Here is a 19,427-nt window from a genome sequence, read left to right on the forward strand (position 1 = left end):
CAAAAACTCCAGTACTTCCCGATACCGATACCAGCGTTTTAGGGAGTATCGGAGCCGATACCGATATCGGACCATCTCTAGTCCACACCTTCCGATTTCTCTGTGTCCTTATCTTCGCTGACATCTCCTGGACAGACAACATCACAGCGGTCATCAGGGAGATGAGAGGCTTCAGAGAGTAGTAAAGCAAAGAAGATCATTGGCTGCTCTCTCCCCTCCCTGATGGACATTTACACCTCCTGCTGCCTCAGCAGAGCAGAAAACATCACCAAGGACAGCTCCCATCCTGGCTTTGAGCCGTTTAACCTGTTGCCCTCAGGGAGGCGCTACAGGTGCATGAGAACAAGGACTAACAGATTCAAGAACAGGTTCTAACTTCAAAGTTAGCTGCCGCTGCCACAGATTTAGCTTGCCGGCTGGCTGGCTGTTTTCATCCTTGAGGAGACGTTTTTACTAGCGGCAGCGGCTAGAGGCTACTATAACAAACCAAATGTTCATGCATGCATTTTCATTCACTCCAACAGCCCACTTACCGGCACTTCAACTTCCAACTCTCGCTCTTCCTGGCCGCCGACCATAGACAGTGAAGCCGCCGACGGACTCACTTGTGTCCAAGTGGCGCGCCTGGCAGGATGCGGACATGCGTCAATAATAATAAACCAGGTCATCATGTGATATGAAGGATTAGGTCGTTTTATCTGGCAAATTATTATTGTTAAATATTCTTCTTGGCGCCTGGAAAGCTCAGTTGGTAGAGCGGGCACCCATATGTAGAGGCTTAGTCCTCAACGGAGCAAGGTGCTCAGCACCTATCACCCCCCACCCACTCTGCATGTGCATGCTCCTTCTCCATAAACTACATGAAATCAAGGAGAGGCTTAACCTTTCCTGCTACAGATTTCCCACTGTGGTCAGAAAGAACGGGGGAGACACTTTGTTTCTCTCACTACGAGTTTGTACTCGCTCCGAAGCTAATCACCGTCACTCTCTCACTCGCTCTACCACACTCCCCACGCACACACACATGCCGGTGTGCCAGTTTAGCTGGTGATCATGTTAACTGGTGATATCTGCATGAAATCGGTGAATATTCAACAAGGCCCTGCCCTGCGTTCTGCTCTGCTTCCGCCCCTCGAGTGCCAGAGGTTCAGATTTTCAGGAAGTGTTTGCAAGTGAGACAAAATAATGGATATCGCTGAAAACATCACCAGTTTATGTGTAACACATGTCCGTTTAAGCATTATCCACACAAATACGACACATACTGTATGAACGGAAAAAAATTAAACGAAACAACGCACTAGAGATCTAGCTGGGATTGGAACCTTGGATGTCATGGACAAAAAAGTTGACAGACTAGCTTCTATGTCATCTATACCACTATACCACACAACACTGGAATGACTTTATGATTTCTATCTATACATTGGACTTTTAGTCTAAGTTAACACAGGTTAACACATGAGAGAAATATACGCTCACGTTAACTGGTGATATCACAATTTAACATGGGCAAATGCAAGCCTCGAAACAGTAAAGTAAGTTAATCTTTGCCTCACATACCGAAACCTAACCTAACTGGGGCAGAGGCAGAGCAGAACGCAGGGCAGGGCCTTGTTGAATATTCACCGATTTCATGCACCGGCCCTGCTAATCTCTTGATAGCGTTGCACAGACCGATGCACAAGTATAAACTTTAGGCCACTTACGTAGGCTACGGAGAAAGCTCTGCATAGAGCACAACCATACATCAATGCCAAAGAATCAAAGAAAATTGTTTCAGTGGTTCATCACCTCGTAACAGGGTGAACGGCACTTATGCATTCGCTTTGCGGCCCTCTATTGGCTATAACCGCACTATGCAAGTTTGCCAGATCGGGTAACGGATCTGTAGTTCGAATAAGACATACAACAGTGGTAATGGGCAATTCCGCTTCCAACCTGTAGGGTGACCGCGAAGAGGAAAAGTGCTTTGGAGTTGCTTTAAGCTATAACGTATATACGCTTTTGTCTTGTAAAAGCTTAGTTTTTCGGGATGGCAGTTATAAAAACTTAAGTCATGTGTTCTTTACATTGTTGGTAGGGAATATCACCACACACAGTAGCTTTTAGGTATTTTTCTGTTGTCTGCTAGCAGACTAAATTGACGAGGAGGCACCTTCACGCAATACAAGTCAATGGAGAGCGGAGAATTGTTTTCCCCTTCAGTGGAGGCGGGACTTAATGCACTTTGTCTCTATAAATAAGACTTTGATAGCCATAGGTTACATTATTATCACGTGTTAAAAATAAGGTGCTCAGAATCAGCCAAAACCAAAATAGAAATCTGTCCCTCTATACTCTCAAATCTGCTTTGATAGATTTCATGTCCTACTCGGCCCTTGTATAATATTGTTTTACTTACAAAAAAAAAAAAAGTAAAATGTCTTTAAAAATTCCAAAATATTATAAATTCTCCTTCTTAAAAACTTTCTGCAAATCAATAGCCTCACACAGTCAAATGGACCCAGACCATTTACTCACCTACATTGCAAACAGGGAAACAAGCAAATGATTTAATAAATAAGAAATATTATCAAAGTATCCATCGTTTTTCTGAACAACAACTTTTATTGAAGATGCTTGTGAAGTAGCTTAATCAGTACTTACAATGAATCAAAAATAGGTTAATATTATCATTGTCATCACACGAGCTGGGATACATACTGTATGTGTGAACAACAGTAATGGTCTGAATTTAGACGCAATTTCCAAACAGGCGATGGCAATGTGAACAACAGCTTACTTTGGTGCACATTTTCCTTTTGCTTTTTCAAAAAAGTTCAACACATGGGATGTCGCTAAAAGTTTTTGAATTAAAAGTGTTACACAAAACTGACGATGGTAAACAAATCAAAATGTCCGTGTCTTTAATTCTGCATGTTGGATATAAATTAAATAAAGATTGTCATTCTAAAATATAAATAAAAAACTTGTATGATGCCTGGGATTATTTGTGGTTCATCACTCTGGTGAAAATGCCTAATTTGCTGTCTTTCTGAGGGTGAGATGGGAAAATGTATTAATAACAATTTCATGCTAAAGTCAGTGTGTGGTTAGCCTTACTTAGCATAATCACTGGAAGCAGATGCTAGAATGTAGTTACCGAATGTAGTTACCGGCATACTGTGCAGGTGATAACACACAAAGCGACAGTGTAGTAAATAAATATGAGACCAAACGTAGCAATGATCTACTTTAGAATTAATTATACATAAAGACGTGACTCATCTTATAAGTAACAAGAACGCCAGTTCCGTTCAGTAAGAGTTCTCAAGTTTTATCAAATGTTTGGAGTCACGTCTTGGGGTGGGATTTAGGGGGTTCTGGGGGCAGGCAATTTTTTTGTCCATAAAAGCCCAAATTTGGTGTCCTCTGACACATTTTAATGCCCCTATTCCATCATATAAACGGATCTTAATTATTGTGTATTTTTATGAGTTTGCCTCCCTGAATTGTAAATGTTGTGAATTATTGTAAAGGAGAATTAGGCTTCTTGTGCATTAGCCCACAAAACTCATAAATAGCTATTTATATTTCAAAACACGCCTATTCTGACTGATCAGAACGTTTGTAGTAAGAATCATAAGACCTTATTTATTGCACCCCCTGCTCCCCTACTTCAAACGTCCAAAGATGTATAGTAACAAAGTAGAACTACTTCACTACTGTACTTAAGTACTAAAAGGCTGTATCTGTGTTCTACTGGAGTATTATTTTTTCCTCCTACTTCCACTTTTACTTGAGTACATGTTTTCAATGAGTTTAATACTTTTACTCTGATACATGTTTTATGTGCTGCATCGTTACTCGTTACAACCAGTCACCGTGAATTTGGTGCGACTCACAATTTTGACCAATCACCGCAACCTTTCCGCAAATTTGACCAATAACCGGAGTTTCCTGTGACCTTAACCAATCCCAGCAGTCCCACGTGCCAGACTTTGTATCAGTATGTGACTCTGAGAGCCAATGACCAAGCCGGAGTGAATTAATTTCCTTGTTTCTCGTGCGACTCAAACATCTCAAATTTACCAACAAAACGTACAGCGAAAGACCGTGCAAAACATTTCAGACCGTCATGCCAACCTGTATACATTTTAATATCAATGTACGCTGTGATATTTTTTCACTATAAAGTCGCTGAACGCTGCTGCTGTTTCAATCCTGTCGGCTCTCTGCAGCGGGCGGGGCTGCTCAGTTCTCCCTGTGACTGACTGACTGACTGACTGACTGACTGACTGACTGACGCATGCGCGCACACACACACACACACACACACACACACACACACACACACACACACACACACACACACACGGTGGATGCAGGAAAAGCCGGAGAGGAGACGTACAGGATGACCTAAACTGAGGACAGCATAGTGCTGGTGCAATGATAAGTTAAAGTCCAATAAGTACTTTATCAAACCTATGAATGTGTGTCCCAGGCCAGGATAGGAAATTAACTAACAATGTAAAGATCAACAAGCCACTGACAAATATGTTCAAATTTGATTCATTCAATAAATTATTATTTTTTTGTCTTAAATCCACCAGCCATGTTCATATTATACCAACATTTGCAGCATCCTGAGCCTTTTTGGTTACTAGGACAACTCAGCCCAGAGTAATTTTATTCTTCCCAAAACAAGTTTCCATTTTATTTTTGAAGAAGTAATGAAATAATATAAACAATATGATATTCAAACTTTAGGCTGCTTTCTTTAATAACTACATAACACAGTACTTGTACTTTTACTTTCAGTACTTGAGTAGTACATATTTAAATAAACTACTTGCAATACTTAAGTGCAAGTACTAAAGTATTCAACATTTTTGTACTTAAGTGTGGTGCTTAAAGAGCACTTCAACTTCTACTTAATCTAGTCTAATTCTCTCAAGGGTTTTGCTAGCAGTTACATTTTACTATTGTTTATAACAGAAATAGAAATTATAACAATTGGTAAATCTGATAAATTACAAACAAATTCACCCAAATAAAATACATTTTTATCAAAGATATAAAGAAATTTGGCCCCAAACGAGTCCACTGAACAACATTAAACTATTACACTTTCTGACTGCCTGTTCATATCTGTCACACCTAGATGGTCACATATAGCTGCTGGTGCCATGAATGCTCCATGTAATGCTTTCTTCTAGTGATGGCCAAATTAAGCTTTGTGAAGCATTTTCTTTATTTTCTGAGCCTACGAGATGGCGCTCTCGAAAGAAAATCACTCAAGGAACGGCAGCTCAGTGTGCTTTCAACCCTAGGTTTAACAAAAGCGCCATCTAGTGGGCTCAGAAAATAAAGAAAATGCTTCACAAAGCTTCCTTTTGGAATTTGTTTTTCTGGGTAAAACATTTTTTTCAACGTTTTGGTCGTCTTTTTCAAAACTTTTGTCACTTTTTCCGATGTTTTTGTCCATTTTTTTCGATGTTATTGACGTTTTTGTGTTTTTTTTTCCCTCCACGTTTTTGAAGCTTTTGTGGAAATGTTTGTCACTTTTTTCAATTTCCTTTGATACTTTGTTTTTTGGAATGCTATAAAATTGAATAAAACATCCAAATTTAAAGAAAGTAGTGGGCTGATCATTTATTTTACTTGTGAAGAGTGTTGTGTGGAACAATCCGCGTTATTTTTCTGAAAATTTGGATGAAATAAACCCACTTTTCTGATAAAGAATTTTATTTTTATATGGGTCAAATTTGACACGAGGACAACCCAAGGGTTAATTATCGTGTGAATTGCGCAGCGGCGGTGCACACATATTGCAAACCTTAACAGCAGCTGAGTGTCCGAAGTTTCTTTAAAAAGCCCAATAATGATTGGAATGGCGTTCATAAATCATGTGAAAAAAGGGAGGAATTGATGCAGGTGCGTCAATTATCGCTTTCAGTGGGTTTGTGCCTTCATCAGCGTGAGAAATATAAGGTGTGGCGTGTAAGCATGCAAACTGGTTGAAAAACGTGTCTCACGCTGAATGCGTGAGACTTGAGAGCCCAAAACTATGTTCAGTATGTTAAATTAATAATTTTTTTAGTCCAGCTCCGTACTTAACACACAGACGATAATAATATCAATCTTCTCATCTCACTCTCAGAAAGATAAATATTCCTTCAAGGCCCTTTTTATTTAAGGCACATTCAGATTTTTTATCTCAGAAGGTTGCATCAATTCAAAGAGCAACATATTTGGGCATACTCTGATAAAAGCAAATGCTGTTGTTTCAAGTTAAAAGATTTTACTCTTAATAGACATCCCATAAATCCAAGGAAAGGACTTTAAATGGTGGCAGGAGACATACAGCGTATAATGTACATAACACAATGTAACATCTGTGGTTATATGCATTTAATGGCACAAGCTTCACATTGATTCCCTGCTTTCTGAGATGGTACTTTGCACTGGAAGTCCGCAGGATGCAAGCACAGGATTAAAAACTGTACAAACTGCTGCTGTTGACGGTTGCTGTTGAAGAGCTAGAAAAATAATCCGGTGGCCCAGCCTTTCCAGGGGTAGTGTGGTGTCCTCTGTTGGGTAAATAAAGGGAGGCTCATATTCAGTGTACAGAGAACAGGGTGAAGGGAGTCACCAAAGGTGTGAGTCTGACAGACGTTGGAAAGGCCAGCAAGCTCCTTATCTGTCCATACTGAAACACATACACTGGCGTCTTCAGATCGAAACCTCGTATTCTCTTGTTTCCTGTGAAGAGAATGAGCACATGAGGTCACAGAGACAGCTGCATACACAACAGGGGCTGTCAAACATTTCCCCTAACCACAGCATGAAACACCAATGTCATATCATAGGTCATTGAAAGGAGAAATGTGTGATCACACATCAACAATTGCAGACTTTCATTTATTTAGGATGTGCTATAAATTGCTGCAGTACAACTATTTTCCAGCATACAAGCAATAACACAACTTCAAGCAGCTGAGCCTAGAATTTGTTATCTTCTGTTTCATTCTCATTGGTGGCGGTAATTGTGTTTTTTGGATCACACTTCCACTTGTTTTTGTAGTTTTGTAGTTTCATCGTCAGTATTCATTGCTCTTCACACTTCACACACAAATGAGTCTTTTGCATTAGCTTCGCCTAACCTCTCTGGCTGACCAACCGCTGCTGAACGATGGTAAAAACGTCACTAACATAGACACCCAGTCAGTAATACTGCAAACTAGTGCTACTGAAATTGCGATATATTGTTTTCCTGCGATATATATTGCGATATGAAAAAACACTGTAATTTATACAAGATTACATAAATAGCTCTATTTGGAAACTACTGGGGTGATTTTGTAGGGGAGTGCATCTACATAGAAAATAAAAATGAAAAAAGTAACTTTTCTTATGTGAACCATTCTTTGTTGAACTTTAATTTAAACACCAAAGCAAGTAAGCTCTATGACTACTCTTCTAAAGTGATTTTGGAAAGGGAAATGAGGTAGGTAAATACACTGGTTGACTCACATGACACCATTGTATTCATATAATACTATCAATCCAGGCTAAAGTCAATATTAATAATGCATGTATGTTGCTTCCTCTAAATTTCAGGTTGTGGTCGACTAGTTTGATAAATTGATCATCATCGACTGTGATTTGTGGTTGGCTGTAAATCCATAGCCTGCATGTCACACACATAGCAACAAACTGTGTGTCTAAGAACACTTAAATCAGTGTAAATTACGCTATATCAGACACAGACTGCTGTTGTAGATTGGTGTTATGTTTCCAGCTTCGTGGCTCCGAACCATAACGTTAGTTGGGACAAACCTCTTGATTCTTAAAAGGTGCTCTAAGCAATGTTGGGTGACGTTATTCTTGTTGACGTTCAAAGTATTTTCAAACAAATCCTCCTCATACCATCCCCTCCCCCTCCCTTCCGTGCTTCAGCGAACTAACCCCAAATCCCCACCCCAAATCCTTCTTGTCAGTTAACGCTGGAACACGGTTTGTTATGTTTTTGTGGTCCACTGTGGTATTTCAGAAAGGTTTAGTGAAAACTCTGAGTTTGTTAACCCTGAGATGAGGGAAACTCTGGGTTTTCGGTTTCAGAAAGAGAGGTAACTTCACCTCAGAATCAGTTACTATGGTAACTGAGCCTGTTAACCTAACCTGGTCGGGAACAGGTTTTCTTCAAGAAACCTCGAGTTTGTCTCAGTCTCCTCCCTCTGGCACAGCGATCTCTCATTTCCTCATTCATTTATTCATTCAGTCTGGATCAGGCGCATTTTAGCACAGTTTGTTATCGGCATGAATAAAAAAAAATATATAATGGTTTATACCATGTTAGGCAGACTATAAAACATTTTATTTCTCAAAACATGGCATTTCCTTTTGTCTACGATCCCGTTGATGAAGAAGCTGCTTTACTTCACAGAGAGTTAAACATACTTCGGGAGATGATATTGAAGCCCCGACATTTTAATTTTGAGATAACTTCCTATTTGAGCGGTATCGTTTTTTAGTTATGTAGCCTACATAACCTTACCCATCCTCATCACTAACGTCACCCATCTATGCTCTTACATCACAGCAGATTATTTGTGTCGCATTACGTTTTTTTTGCCATCGGCATTTGTCTTTACAACATTGGTGATGCAGAGCATTTTAGTAAAGCCACTGTAGCACAGCGCCGTCAGAAGAGTGTGACTCGCTCTGAAACGTGTTTTAAATGTTTTTAAAAGGAGTTCCACAGTATTGCAGGTGAATGATGTAAACCCTTTGAAATAAAAGATAATGAATTATAATTCTGTTAATGATGGTGCTGCAGCCTCAGAATAGGATTAGTAGGACTAGGACTTTTTCGCCCGCAGGATTGCACCTAAATGAAATAAATTATAGGTTCAATACCATTTCACCAGTAATGTTATACTTATGATTAAATATGAAATTAATACACTATATTGGAACTTACGCATTTACTCTAGCAGCAATTTTCTCCCACGCAAATTCTCTCTCTTTTGCAGCAGCCGCTGTGTTGCTTTTTTTTTAACTCGCTGTATGTGCGTATGAGTATTTCCGCCGACCCATTTATTTGTTTTATTTGTTGTTACCATGGTGAATCGTAGAATTATGGCTCCATTCATGCTGCCTTTTTATTGTGGTGGTGCACGCGCATGAACCTACTCTGAGTTGATTGAACCAACTCGTATCAGCTGTTCTGAAACCGAAAACTCAGAGTTTCCCATCTCAGGGTAAATCAACTCAGACATCAGGGAGTTTCACTCAGAGTTTGTTAAACCTTCTACCTGAAATACCACCCAGGTTGGCCACTTTGTTTTTGTTGGTGTTTGTGGACCCTGGGCTGTCGACAGAGACCAGGTTTTTTTTACAGTGTGTTCAGGGAACAAACACCTCGCGGATAGTGACGAGAGGTTTGCTGTATGTGACAAAAAATGTTGTAGCCTAAAAAACGCGTGACATCGCTTAGAGTACCTTTAAGGCTAACTCTATTAGCTTTAGCCTGGCTAGTAACTTTCTGGTAACTCTGCGGTGAAAAATGGCCGGGAGACGTAATATCATAGCATTAATCAGGTGATTTATTTCTTCTTTGCAGCGAACTTTTAACACTGACTACTGTAGGTTCACTACCCATGGAAAAGCATGTGCATCACTGTGTCTGCGGCAGCTGCTGCTTACGGTACTTGTCTCCACACGGGAGCGCCTACACACGGGAGCGTTGGCGTTCTAAACTCCAGTGGATTTACTATTGACTATGGTTAACTGCTCCTCAGATCTCTGCAGGGTAAATCCAGACAGCTAGCTAGACTATCTGTCCAATCTGTGATTTCTGTTGCAGGACTAAAACTACTTTTGAACGTACACGTTCCACCAAAACAAGTTCCTTCCCGAGGCTATTTTGCCTTCTTCTGCAGCGCTGTGGAGGAAGGTCTGGCAAAGTGAGACTAAACGTTACGTCACAAACACACGCTGCCCACGTGGCCACCTGAATTAAAAGAGAAGGGTCAGCCAGTAACAATCATGTAAAAGGAGAACAAGCAACAAAAGCATTAACATCGCACGTCCTGCGAAGTGACTATTGCACATGCGCACATCGCGATGTAGACGATGAAACAAAATATCGTGCAGCTCTACTGCAAACGCAACGCATAAACTCAGTCCCCACTGTGTTACCTCATTTGGGTTTTAACTGATTTTTTTCTTCTTTTAAAAAAAATCTTCATGTTATTACTTAAATCTTTAACTGGGGGAACGGATCCGGTTTGTTTTGTTCACCCTGCGACTAGGGAACTGCTCTATGAAAAACTATTGTGGTAAACTACAGTGTGTGTCTTTATGGTAATGAGGGAACATGCCAACCATGGCAACTAGGGCTGTCAGCATTAACGCGTTAATCGCAACGCGATTGAGGGCCAAGCATAACGCGTACATTTAAAATTTTAACAATTTTAATCGCATGCCGCCATTTATTAATTTATTTTCACCTCACTCTGCTTCACGTCATGCCTAACAGGCTACTATTTTGACCCTTTGCCTTGACCTTTACTTATCATGAAGCTGCCATACTTCCATCCTCCTGCTGCTGGCTGCAGCAGCAATACAATTCTTATTTTCCAAAACTCCCAGACAGCTCGTAGACAAGTCGAAAGTCATATGCACATTGTGTAAAGCCGAATTAAATCACCGAAGCACGTCAAGCATTAGCTACCGTCTACGAGCTAAGCACAGTACAGTTAACGTGACTCAGGTTGATGCTATTGGGCTCAGGCAAAGCACTATTTTAGAGAGTGCTACTTGCCAACCTGTTATTGAATCCAAAGTGCAAAGTGCAAACGCTGTCTCATCAACCAGTGATCACTGGACGTCAGTGAGTTATCAAAATTATTTAGAAGTTACTGCACAATAATACTGTATACCGAATAAGAATGAAAATTGCGGTGCCTCATTTTGGTGCCTGACTTTACACTACACTTGACAGCATGTAACGTTAGCCTACCTTTAGTTAGAAGCTGGATTAAACACGGTTAAAATGCTGACAGCTAATGTTAAACAGTGTAAAGTGTGACTGTATTTCACTGTAGAGGATTCCAACACCGGGACTAACCGTCGGAATTCAACAACACAGACGGTGCGTTCACTTAAAACAGGTAGCCTCGTGGTGCAATCACAGTAATTGTAAAATAACCTTTTCCCATCTGGTGGTTGTTTATGTTGTTCAACAGCAATTTACTGGTGAAGTAAGTTATTGTTATAGTTATTACATTATTATTAAATCTTTAATTTTGACCATGGCCTTAACAATAAACAAAATACAAATCTTAAAGTCAAGTTCATAAAGTAACTTTCTTTGCATTCATTTGATTCCCAATCAAGAAACCCTGGTAAGAACTGTTTTCCATTGTTAATATATACTTAAATACGTTCTGAAATGCAAAATAATAGAATTTGAATCATGTGATAAAACATGCAATTAATCGCGATTAACTATAGAAATTCAGCGATTAATTGCAATTATATTTTTTTTTATCATTTGACAGCCCTAATGGAAACAGTGTAGCTGACTGATGTTTTTGGACAAAAATTAAGTTCAATGGCACAGAGGTAGAAGATATATCAGGATTTGATACACACAGACACAGACACACAGACACACAGACACACACACACACACACAATACTTCTTAGGAGATACATTTGTTGTTGGTTTGTGACTGCATATCCGATTTGTTGACTATGCAAAAAGCATAAAATAAGAATTTCACCATTTACATCAATGACACTTTAACTTGCAGTTTATGCAATGCATTTAATGTGTGTTGTTTCTTTGTGTCTCAGGATTCAGGACTAACTCACCTCATTGTTCTTCAGGATTGCCAGCATGTAAGAAGAAGAAAAAGAACTCAACACGAAGAAAGAATGTCATCAGCTGGAGTGACGCTGTACCTTATTAATGATTATATGCTGTATAGCAGTGGTGTAGTCAACGTGTTATGCAGGTATACGCTGTATACCCACTAGAAAAGGTCAAGGATTTCCGTATAAATATACATTCCGTATATATAGAGGATAACATTACGTAACGACGATTGTTTTGTGACAGAATGTTCACATTTCTTTCATAAATTCACCCTGTCTGTGTTGCGAGTCACTTAGGAACAACAACACAGTGGCTTGGCGGTCATTCTCTGCGCAAATATGAAATTAACTAATGTAAATCACTAAAGGAGAACGAAAAGCGAATTTAAACTACACTCTTTTAGTGTATTCGTAAGCCTGCCCCTGAAGCTTCTGCAGCTTCAAGGGACACTGCAGCAGACGTTAACTTTACAGAAACTTGGATGCTATACTGTACGTGGTAACGTTACAAAAAACGTATGGGGTGTCGCTCTGGGACGGGTAGGTATGGAGCTGGGAGGGGAAAATCACAATATACTCACTACAAAAAACTAGACTACACCACTGCAGTATATATATGATCTAAGGGGCTTTACTAAGTTATGCATATTTTATGTATATACAGTATATATGTTTTGACCTAGTATTGGTTGTTAAAACATAAAATAAAAAATAGATTCCTAGTTCTTAAAGGAGACCTATTATGCTTGTCCTTATTTTCTATCACATATATAATGATACAATGTTGTATGTTCATATTAAACACGGGCAAAGCTTCAAATAATGAGGTTAAGGTATTTAAAAGAAATCCCTGTGAGCCCAACCTCAGATTTCACACAGTTCTGAACAGTTAACTGACGTCAACTCATGCCAGATTTCTTTATATGGTAATCTGATCCAGACACGCTACTGCAGTGTTTACATTACGTACACGGCTACATGTAGCTAACGTCGGGGAAACCTGTAATCTTGCAGATGTTGCTGTTTACTTCACATCACACAAACACATATGCAAACGTATGCCAACAATTTTACAGTCTGACATATGTCGACTCACCGTTGTCTCATAAGAGTTGTCAAACGTACATTCTCCAGTGATGTTTTCATATGGTAGGTTGGACGACAGGGAGAGATGTGGTGGCTTCCTCTGAACCCTGAGCACAGAGAGAATACATTCATGACAAAGAAGGAAATATGTACAAAGTCATCATTCTGGAAGAATGGCAGCAACATGCATGTAGTAAATATTGTCATAGTGTGCTGAAATCCTTCATCCTAATCCTGTGATAGCTATTCTTAAAATGCAGTTGACTAAATATAGTTGCATTTGCCTCTCTTTGAGTTCATTTAGATCAGATGGAAGCTGTCCAAGCCCTCTCTTTTGTCCAAAGGATCAGCAAATAAGATCACATGCACCATGCAGGAAACTCAAGAGACCTTCAGTAAAACGTGGTGTCTAATTATTGAATAGCTTTTTCTCTGCAGGGGCTGTGGTGTTACAGTGCTTAAACTGTGTAGTTTTCTCAACCTTTGACATACTGCACCTACTTTAATGAGTCGGTTTGTGTTTCAAATAAAGAGAACAGTAGACCACCTGTGATGGAGGTGTTGTGGAGGTGGAACACTCAAAGCTTTAGTGCGAAACCTTTTGATATTAATGAACATCCGTTACACTCAAGCCATTGCCAAATGAGTTGCTACAAAGCTAATTAAGACTATCAGTGTTGTCTGGCGACTTTCACGCGCAGGAGCTCGAGAGAAGATAATTACCTCTTCTGAAGAGTCCATCATGTTTTTTGAATCCTCCATGTCCTCCTTGGCTACTAGTAACTGTGTGGAGGAGGGGTAGGGGCTGTGCGCGATCACAGAAAGCTTGTATCATGTGGACACGCCGACAGCGTTGTCATTACTTAGAATTTCTCATGGGGCAGAAACTATGCACTATAGCTTTAAATAGCAAAGACATTATAAAAACCTGTCTGGTAGCATATAAGAAGAAACAGCAGAGCCGGGCCATGTGGCTACAATGTCTCTTGAATGTCAAGAGCCTGTTGCATTCATTGAATTTGCTTGGTCATGTATTCCATAACAAGCTATGGTAGCCTTGTTGTTTAATTGTTACCTATTACTGTGAGTGTTTTATCTGTACTTTATCTGTGAATTGTTCTTTTATGTGTTACTCTTTGTGCCTTTGAATTGCCCCTCTGGGACAAATAAAGTTTGCATTATTAGCATTCATTTGAAGTCATGCTTCTTTGCACCTGTCCAATATTCACTCCCCTTTTAGCTCTGGTTTGGTCTCCACCAACTCCTGAGAAAAATATCTGGATCTTTGTCATCTAAATGTTTTTATTCTATTTTTGTCTATCATGCTAACTTTTTCCTAATTATTTGACAGTTGTTTGTGTCTTTATTGTCCAACCTCCCTTATTTTCTCTAAAAACAATGCTCCGAATTAAAGTGTACTACAAAGGGAACTATAAAATTGACAATTGATAAAATCAAGATCTATTGTGTTATATCAGTGACAAAGAGAAGCTGAGGCCACATTTATCTATCTATAAATTGCAGGAACGTCTGTCTGTCACACACACACACACACACACACACACACACACACACACACAGACACAGTCCGGTTCTGGTGGTTGATTAACGCAGATATGTGCTGTTCAGCTCTAATAACGGGCCGGGTGGGTAGCGCACTGCCATGAGTCCATGAGGCTAATTTCTGATTACTCCACATTTTCCTTTTTTTTAAAGATTATTTTTTGGGCTTTTCCACCTTTATTCAACAGGACAACTAGGTGAGAAAGGGGGAAGACATGCAGGAACACAAGTCAGATTTGAAGCCTGGAACACTGCGTCGAGGCATAAACCTCTAATTATATGTGCACCTGCTCTACCCACTGAGCCAACCCAGCCACATCACTCCACATTTTCATTGTGATATTTTGTGATTACATTCTGAATCTGCAACGTTCTCTGTCAGGTAAATCAGTAGGTTAGTAGTAGGGTATACAGGGGAGTTGCATATGAAGTGGTTAGGGGTCCTTCTGTAAGTAATTTTGGGGTACAGTTTGGTTTTGATGAATTTTACAAGCAGCAATACCACAGGCCAAGCAGTCGGCCCGTTCCAAACAGGCACATTTTCAACGGGCACTGCACTAGTTTATATAAAATGTCAAAAAAAATTACGTTTTCACTGATCACTTGAACCTACTTTGAGAAGTAGAGGTAGATCCCCATAACGAGGACAAGGAGGAGGATGATGGGGATGAAGACAGCAAATGCTACTTGGGCCCCCTCCATTCTTAAGTATGCAGTAGACACTTTTAAAGAAAGAAAAGGGACATTTAAATACATTATTTTCATACATGTAAAATGTATTGTTTTCAACTTCTACTGTATACATCATGTTTCATAACTCTCAGCCAGATTTTACTTATTAGAAACAAAATAAAGTAAGGTTAATATTGCTAGCACAAATATCTTTCGTGCGAATGAAGACTCAAGGCATGGAAGTAAAATTAACTTCTTGGCATAACTTACCATCTAATCTGTGCTGATCTGACGCCGCTGGGTGGGCTGAGGAGAATACAGTAGCAATGTTAAACATGGGGAAAAGGGCTAAATGAATTACAAAACATAAGAAGACAGTTAGTAAGCAGTTATTGGCTCATTTGTTCTGATTTATTCTGTCCTTTTATCCACAGATGAAATTCCAACAAACTTCATCCCCTTGAATTGTTGAATGACACGTTGAACCAAACTATGATGGTCATGTGTAACTCTAATCGAAAGTTTTCTTCAGTAAACTGACTAAGCACAGTGGGACATTTTGAGCACAGGAAAATGTTTTTGTTAAAGGAGAATTCCGGTCGATTTCAACACGTAGCTCTGTTGTTTGTAGATTTGGAGTGCTGTCAGTAGCGAGAAAAACGAAAACAATCGGTGTTGCCTACAGCGTGTTATCCTCTTGCTAGCGTTAGCACCCAGTAGGCTGAATCAAGGCAAATTTTAAACGTGCTTTCAGCCTCTTACCCTGTTCATAATGTCATTAAAAGTGCCTATCCATGTGAAGTGATGTCTTGTGAACACAGTGAATCTGACTGCAGTAGATGTGAAAGAAATACATGAAAGTTGTGCTAATTTACGGTATACCTTTGTTTAATTCCGGTATGCCAGTTTAGCTGGTGATCATGTTAACTGGTGATATTTGCATAAAATCAGTGAATGTTCAACAAGGCACTGCTTTCTTTTAAAGAGCGTTCTGCTCTGCCTCTGCCCCTCGAGTGCCAGAGGTTCACATTTTCACAAAGTGTTTGCAAGTGAGACAAAATAATAGATATCGCTGAAAACGTTTAAGCATTATCACACAAATAAAAAAATAAATAAAATGAAACAACGCACTAGAGATCTCGCTGGGATTCTAACCTTGGATGAGAAGTTAATGGACTAATGTCTACACTGTCTATAGCACCACACTACACTCCACTGCAATGATTTAGAGATTTCTATCTATATATTGGACTTTTAGTCTAAGTTAACACAGGTTAACATATGAGAGAAATATACGCCCATGTTAACTGATGATATCACAATATAACATGGGCAAATGCAAGCCTCGAAACAGTAAAGTAGGTTCATCTTTGCCTCCCATACCAAAACCTTACTTATGTACAATAAACTGGCATAACCCCACTTAACACTTTATTCCGTTTTGGGGGTAAAAATGAGACACGTCACTCATGCGCAATCATGATCATTTATCATTGTTATTGTGGGCCATCTCATACGAAGAATGTGTAGGCCTATCTCAGCACAGTCTCTTTCAACCTGTGCCACAAGTCAAGTGATTATAGTTGTGTTTAATTTCATTAGACCCATATTAGGAATCTGAAACAGCAACATCTGAATGTTATCAAACTCTTACAGTACATCGAAGTTTTGTAATCATATAGCCTACCATAATGACCATTTTGTGTTGTCAAAGTAGGCCAACAAATTATGTGGGATAAATAAAAGTCAAACTGAGAAAATAAGCTTAATATATACAGTATAGATAGATAGAAACCACTGAATCATGCCAGTGGTATGTAGTGTAGTGGTATAAACAATGTAGCTATTCATCTCTTAACTTTTTTTTTGTCCATGACACCCAAGGTTCGAATCCCAGCTAGATCTAGGTTTATGTATTACATTAACTGGTGTGTACACAAACAGGTGGGTTTGTGTGCCATGGTAACGTATAAAGAGAGCCAGCCACTAAATGAGTCAAATTTAACAACTTAAAACGTACAATATGTAACTTTCTGCCGCTAGGGGTCTCTCAATAAAAACAATGGATGGTAATCACAGACTTTTGATGACGTTGTGAAGTTGTGTGGAATTATGGGGGTTGTAGTTTTAACTGTTAAACACTATCGCAGATTAGAATGCATCTGCTCACGGACGAGTTTACCCATTCAAGTTTATTCGTGTTACGTTTAGTAACGTTTATTCATGTCATTCCAATAAAATTGCTGCAGTTTCCCTAACATAATTACGTTTTTCTTGATTTGATTTGTATTGGTAGCTAGCTGACCAGTTAGCTAGTGAGCAAGCAAGCTAACGTTAGCCAGCAGCTAAAACCACACTATCACAATATATTTGCAGTGTTGGGGAGTAACGGAATACATGTAACGGCGTTACGTATTCAGAATACAAATTATGAGTAACTGTATTCCGTTACAGTTACAATTTAAATAGTTGGTATTTAGAATACAGTTACATTGTTAAAATCAGTGGATTACATGACGATACTTCTCTGTTTCACGAGTTTATTCACTCTGAATAAATTAAGGCAACTTAATGCATTTTCCAGAAGCCACGAATAGAAAAAAATAGCTATTTGCGTGATCACTCACAATGGAGTCGGAACGGGCACGACAGAGCCAGGGCAGCAATAAGTTTCTATCTTGGAAATTCAAACAGCATTTCACATTAAAGAATGAACAGGGAGAAGGAAATAGAGCTAACTGTGCCGTGCAGCCTCTGCTTGCCAGCAACCAACCTCCTTTCAGCGTCCAAATTACTCCACTTCCAACCTGAAGAAGCATCGTAAAGTAAGTTATTTTTTTAATTAGCCAAGGGTAGTCGCCTGCTGTAGTTTTACTGGTCACCTTGCTATTTTAATATTGACGTGCGACTTTACATTCTCCTATACGTATACGTGCTGATTTACTAGCTCCAGAGCCGTTTAAAGACTGACTAGCCCCGTTTGACATGCTAACTAACGTTAGCTAAAATTAGCTTATGGTAGCTTAGACCGCGGTTCGATTTTTTGTAGTATGGAGTTCGGGACTACCAATACAATAATCTATCTGCTTGTTCAGGTACACATTCAGCTAGTTGGAATAAAAAGAACACACCATTATACGCCTGTTTAGTAAACTGGATGTGATAGCCGCATTCCTACACTTATAAAACGCAATTCAATGTGGAAGTAATCCTGAAGTAATCCAAGTATTCAGAATACGTTACTCAGATTGAGTAACGTAACGGAATACGTTACAAATTACATTTGTGGGCATGTATTCTGTATTCTGTAACGAAATACGTTTTGAAAGTATCCTTCCCAACACTGTATATTTCACATGTCAATGTCACCTTTTGGATGTTTTCAACACCGGGGCGAAAGGGGTTTGTTGTAACGTTACTCAAGGAGGCCGAGAGAAGGGTGTGTTGGTGGGGGTAAGTGGCAGAATTTCCGGTCCGGCGAGGAGAATGCATATCTCCTTTGAGCTGTGTCGGCCCGCTCTCCTCCTAGCAGGTTTACAGCCCCACTAGTCTCGCATTGCCAGACCTTCCTCCACAGCGCTGTGGAGGAAGGTCTGGCCACACTGCATTCCGGAATGGGAGAAAAACGTGCCCTGGTTTATTGGCATTTCTTAAACCAATCACGATCGTCTGCTGCAAAATAGCCTCGGGAAGGAACTTGTATTGGTGGAACATGTATATACGTTCAAAAGTTGTTTAAGTCGTGCAACAAAAAACTGGACAGATAGTCCAGCTAGCTGTCTGGATTTACCCTGCAGAGATCTGAGGAGCAGTCGACCATAGTCCTCATAAATCCACCAGAGTTTAAAATGCCAACACAAAGAAAGCGGAAGATGAGGCACATCCGGCCGAAAAGAGGGACATCCGGACAAATTTCCGGCGGCAATGTAGCATTCCAGGAAGTGGAGTGTATATACTACAGGCCCAGTGATGCATGTTGTCACCATGACAACTGACAACAATCGCCATTTTGTTTGTACTAATCAAATGACCACGGCGAAAAGTACAATGGCCTTTCTATCCATTTAATTTCCATTACAAAAACTCCACCAGCAACCTGACAGGTATCTCCTCTAGTCTGGATGTTTTGCGAAACACCACTCTTTTGTTATTTCAGCCTCTAGACTGGAACAACATTCTTTAAAATGTCAGGACAGCAAAATCCAGTGTGAGGCCTTTCAATGTGACTGATGGGT

The 19,427-nt window shown here is 39.7% G+C and overlaps 1 protein-coding gene across 1 annotated transcript in view; it reads right to left on the minus strand.

Annotated features, from left to right (window-relative positions):
• Nucleotides 1-6,168: 6,168 nt before the first annotated feature.
• LOC114552223 (seizure protein 6 homolog) overlaps nucleotides 6,169-19,427 on the minus strand; it is a 165,692-nt gene continuing 152,433 nt past the window's right edge. Inside the window, exons 14-17 of the mRNA XM_028572869.1 lie at nucleotides 15,463-15,498; nucleotides 15,134-15,242; nucleotides 12,968-13,064; nucleotides 6,169-6,747 (exon numbers count right to left, since the gene is read on the minus strand). Of these exons, the coding sequence (XP_028428670.1) occupies nucleotides 6,718-6,747; nucleotides 12,968-13,064; nucleotides 15,134-15,242; nucleotides 15,463-15,498 (272 nt within the window). The 3' untranslated portion in view covers nucleotides 6,169-6,717. The remainder of the gene's footprint in view (nucleotides 6,748-12,967; nucleotides 13,065-15,133; nucleotides 15,243-15,462; nucleotides 15,499-19,427) is intronic.

Source organism: Perca flavescens, chromosome 3 (assembly GCF_004354835.1).
Source record: "Perca flavescens isolate YP-PL-M2 chromosome 3, PFLA_1.0, whole genome shotgun sequence".
Lineage (NCBI taxonomy): Eukaryota > Metazoa > Chordata > Actinopteri > Perciformes > Percidae > Perca > Perca flavescens.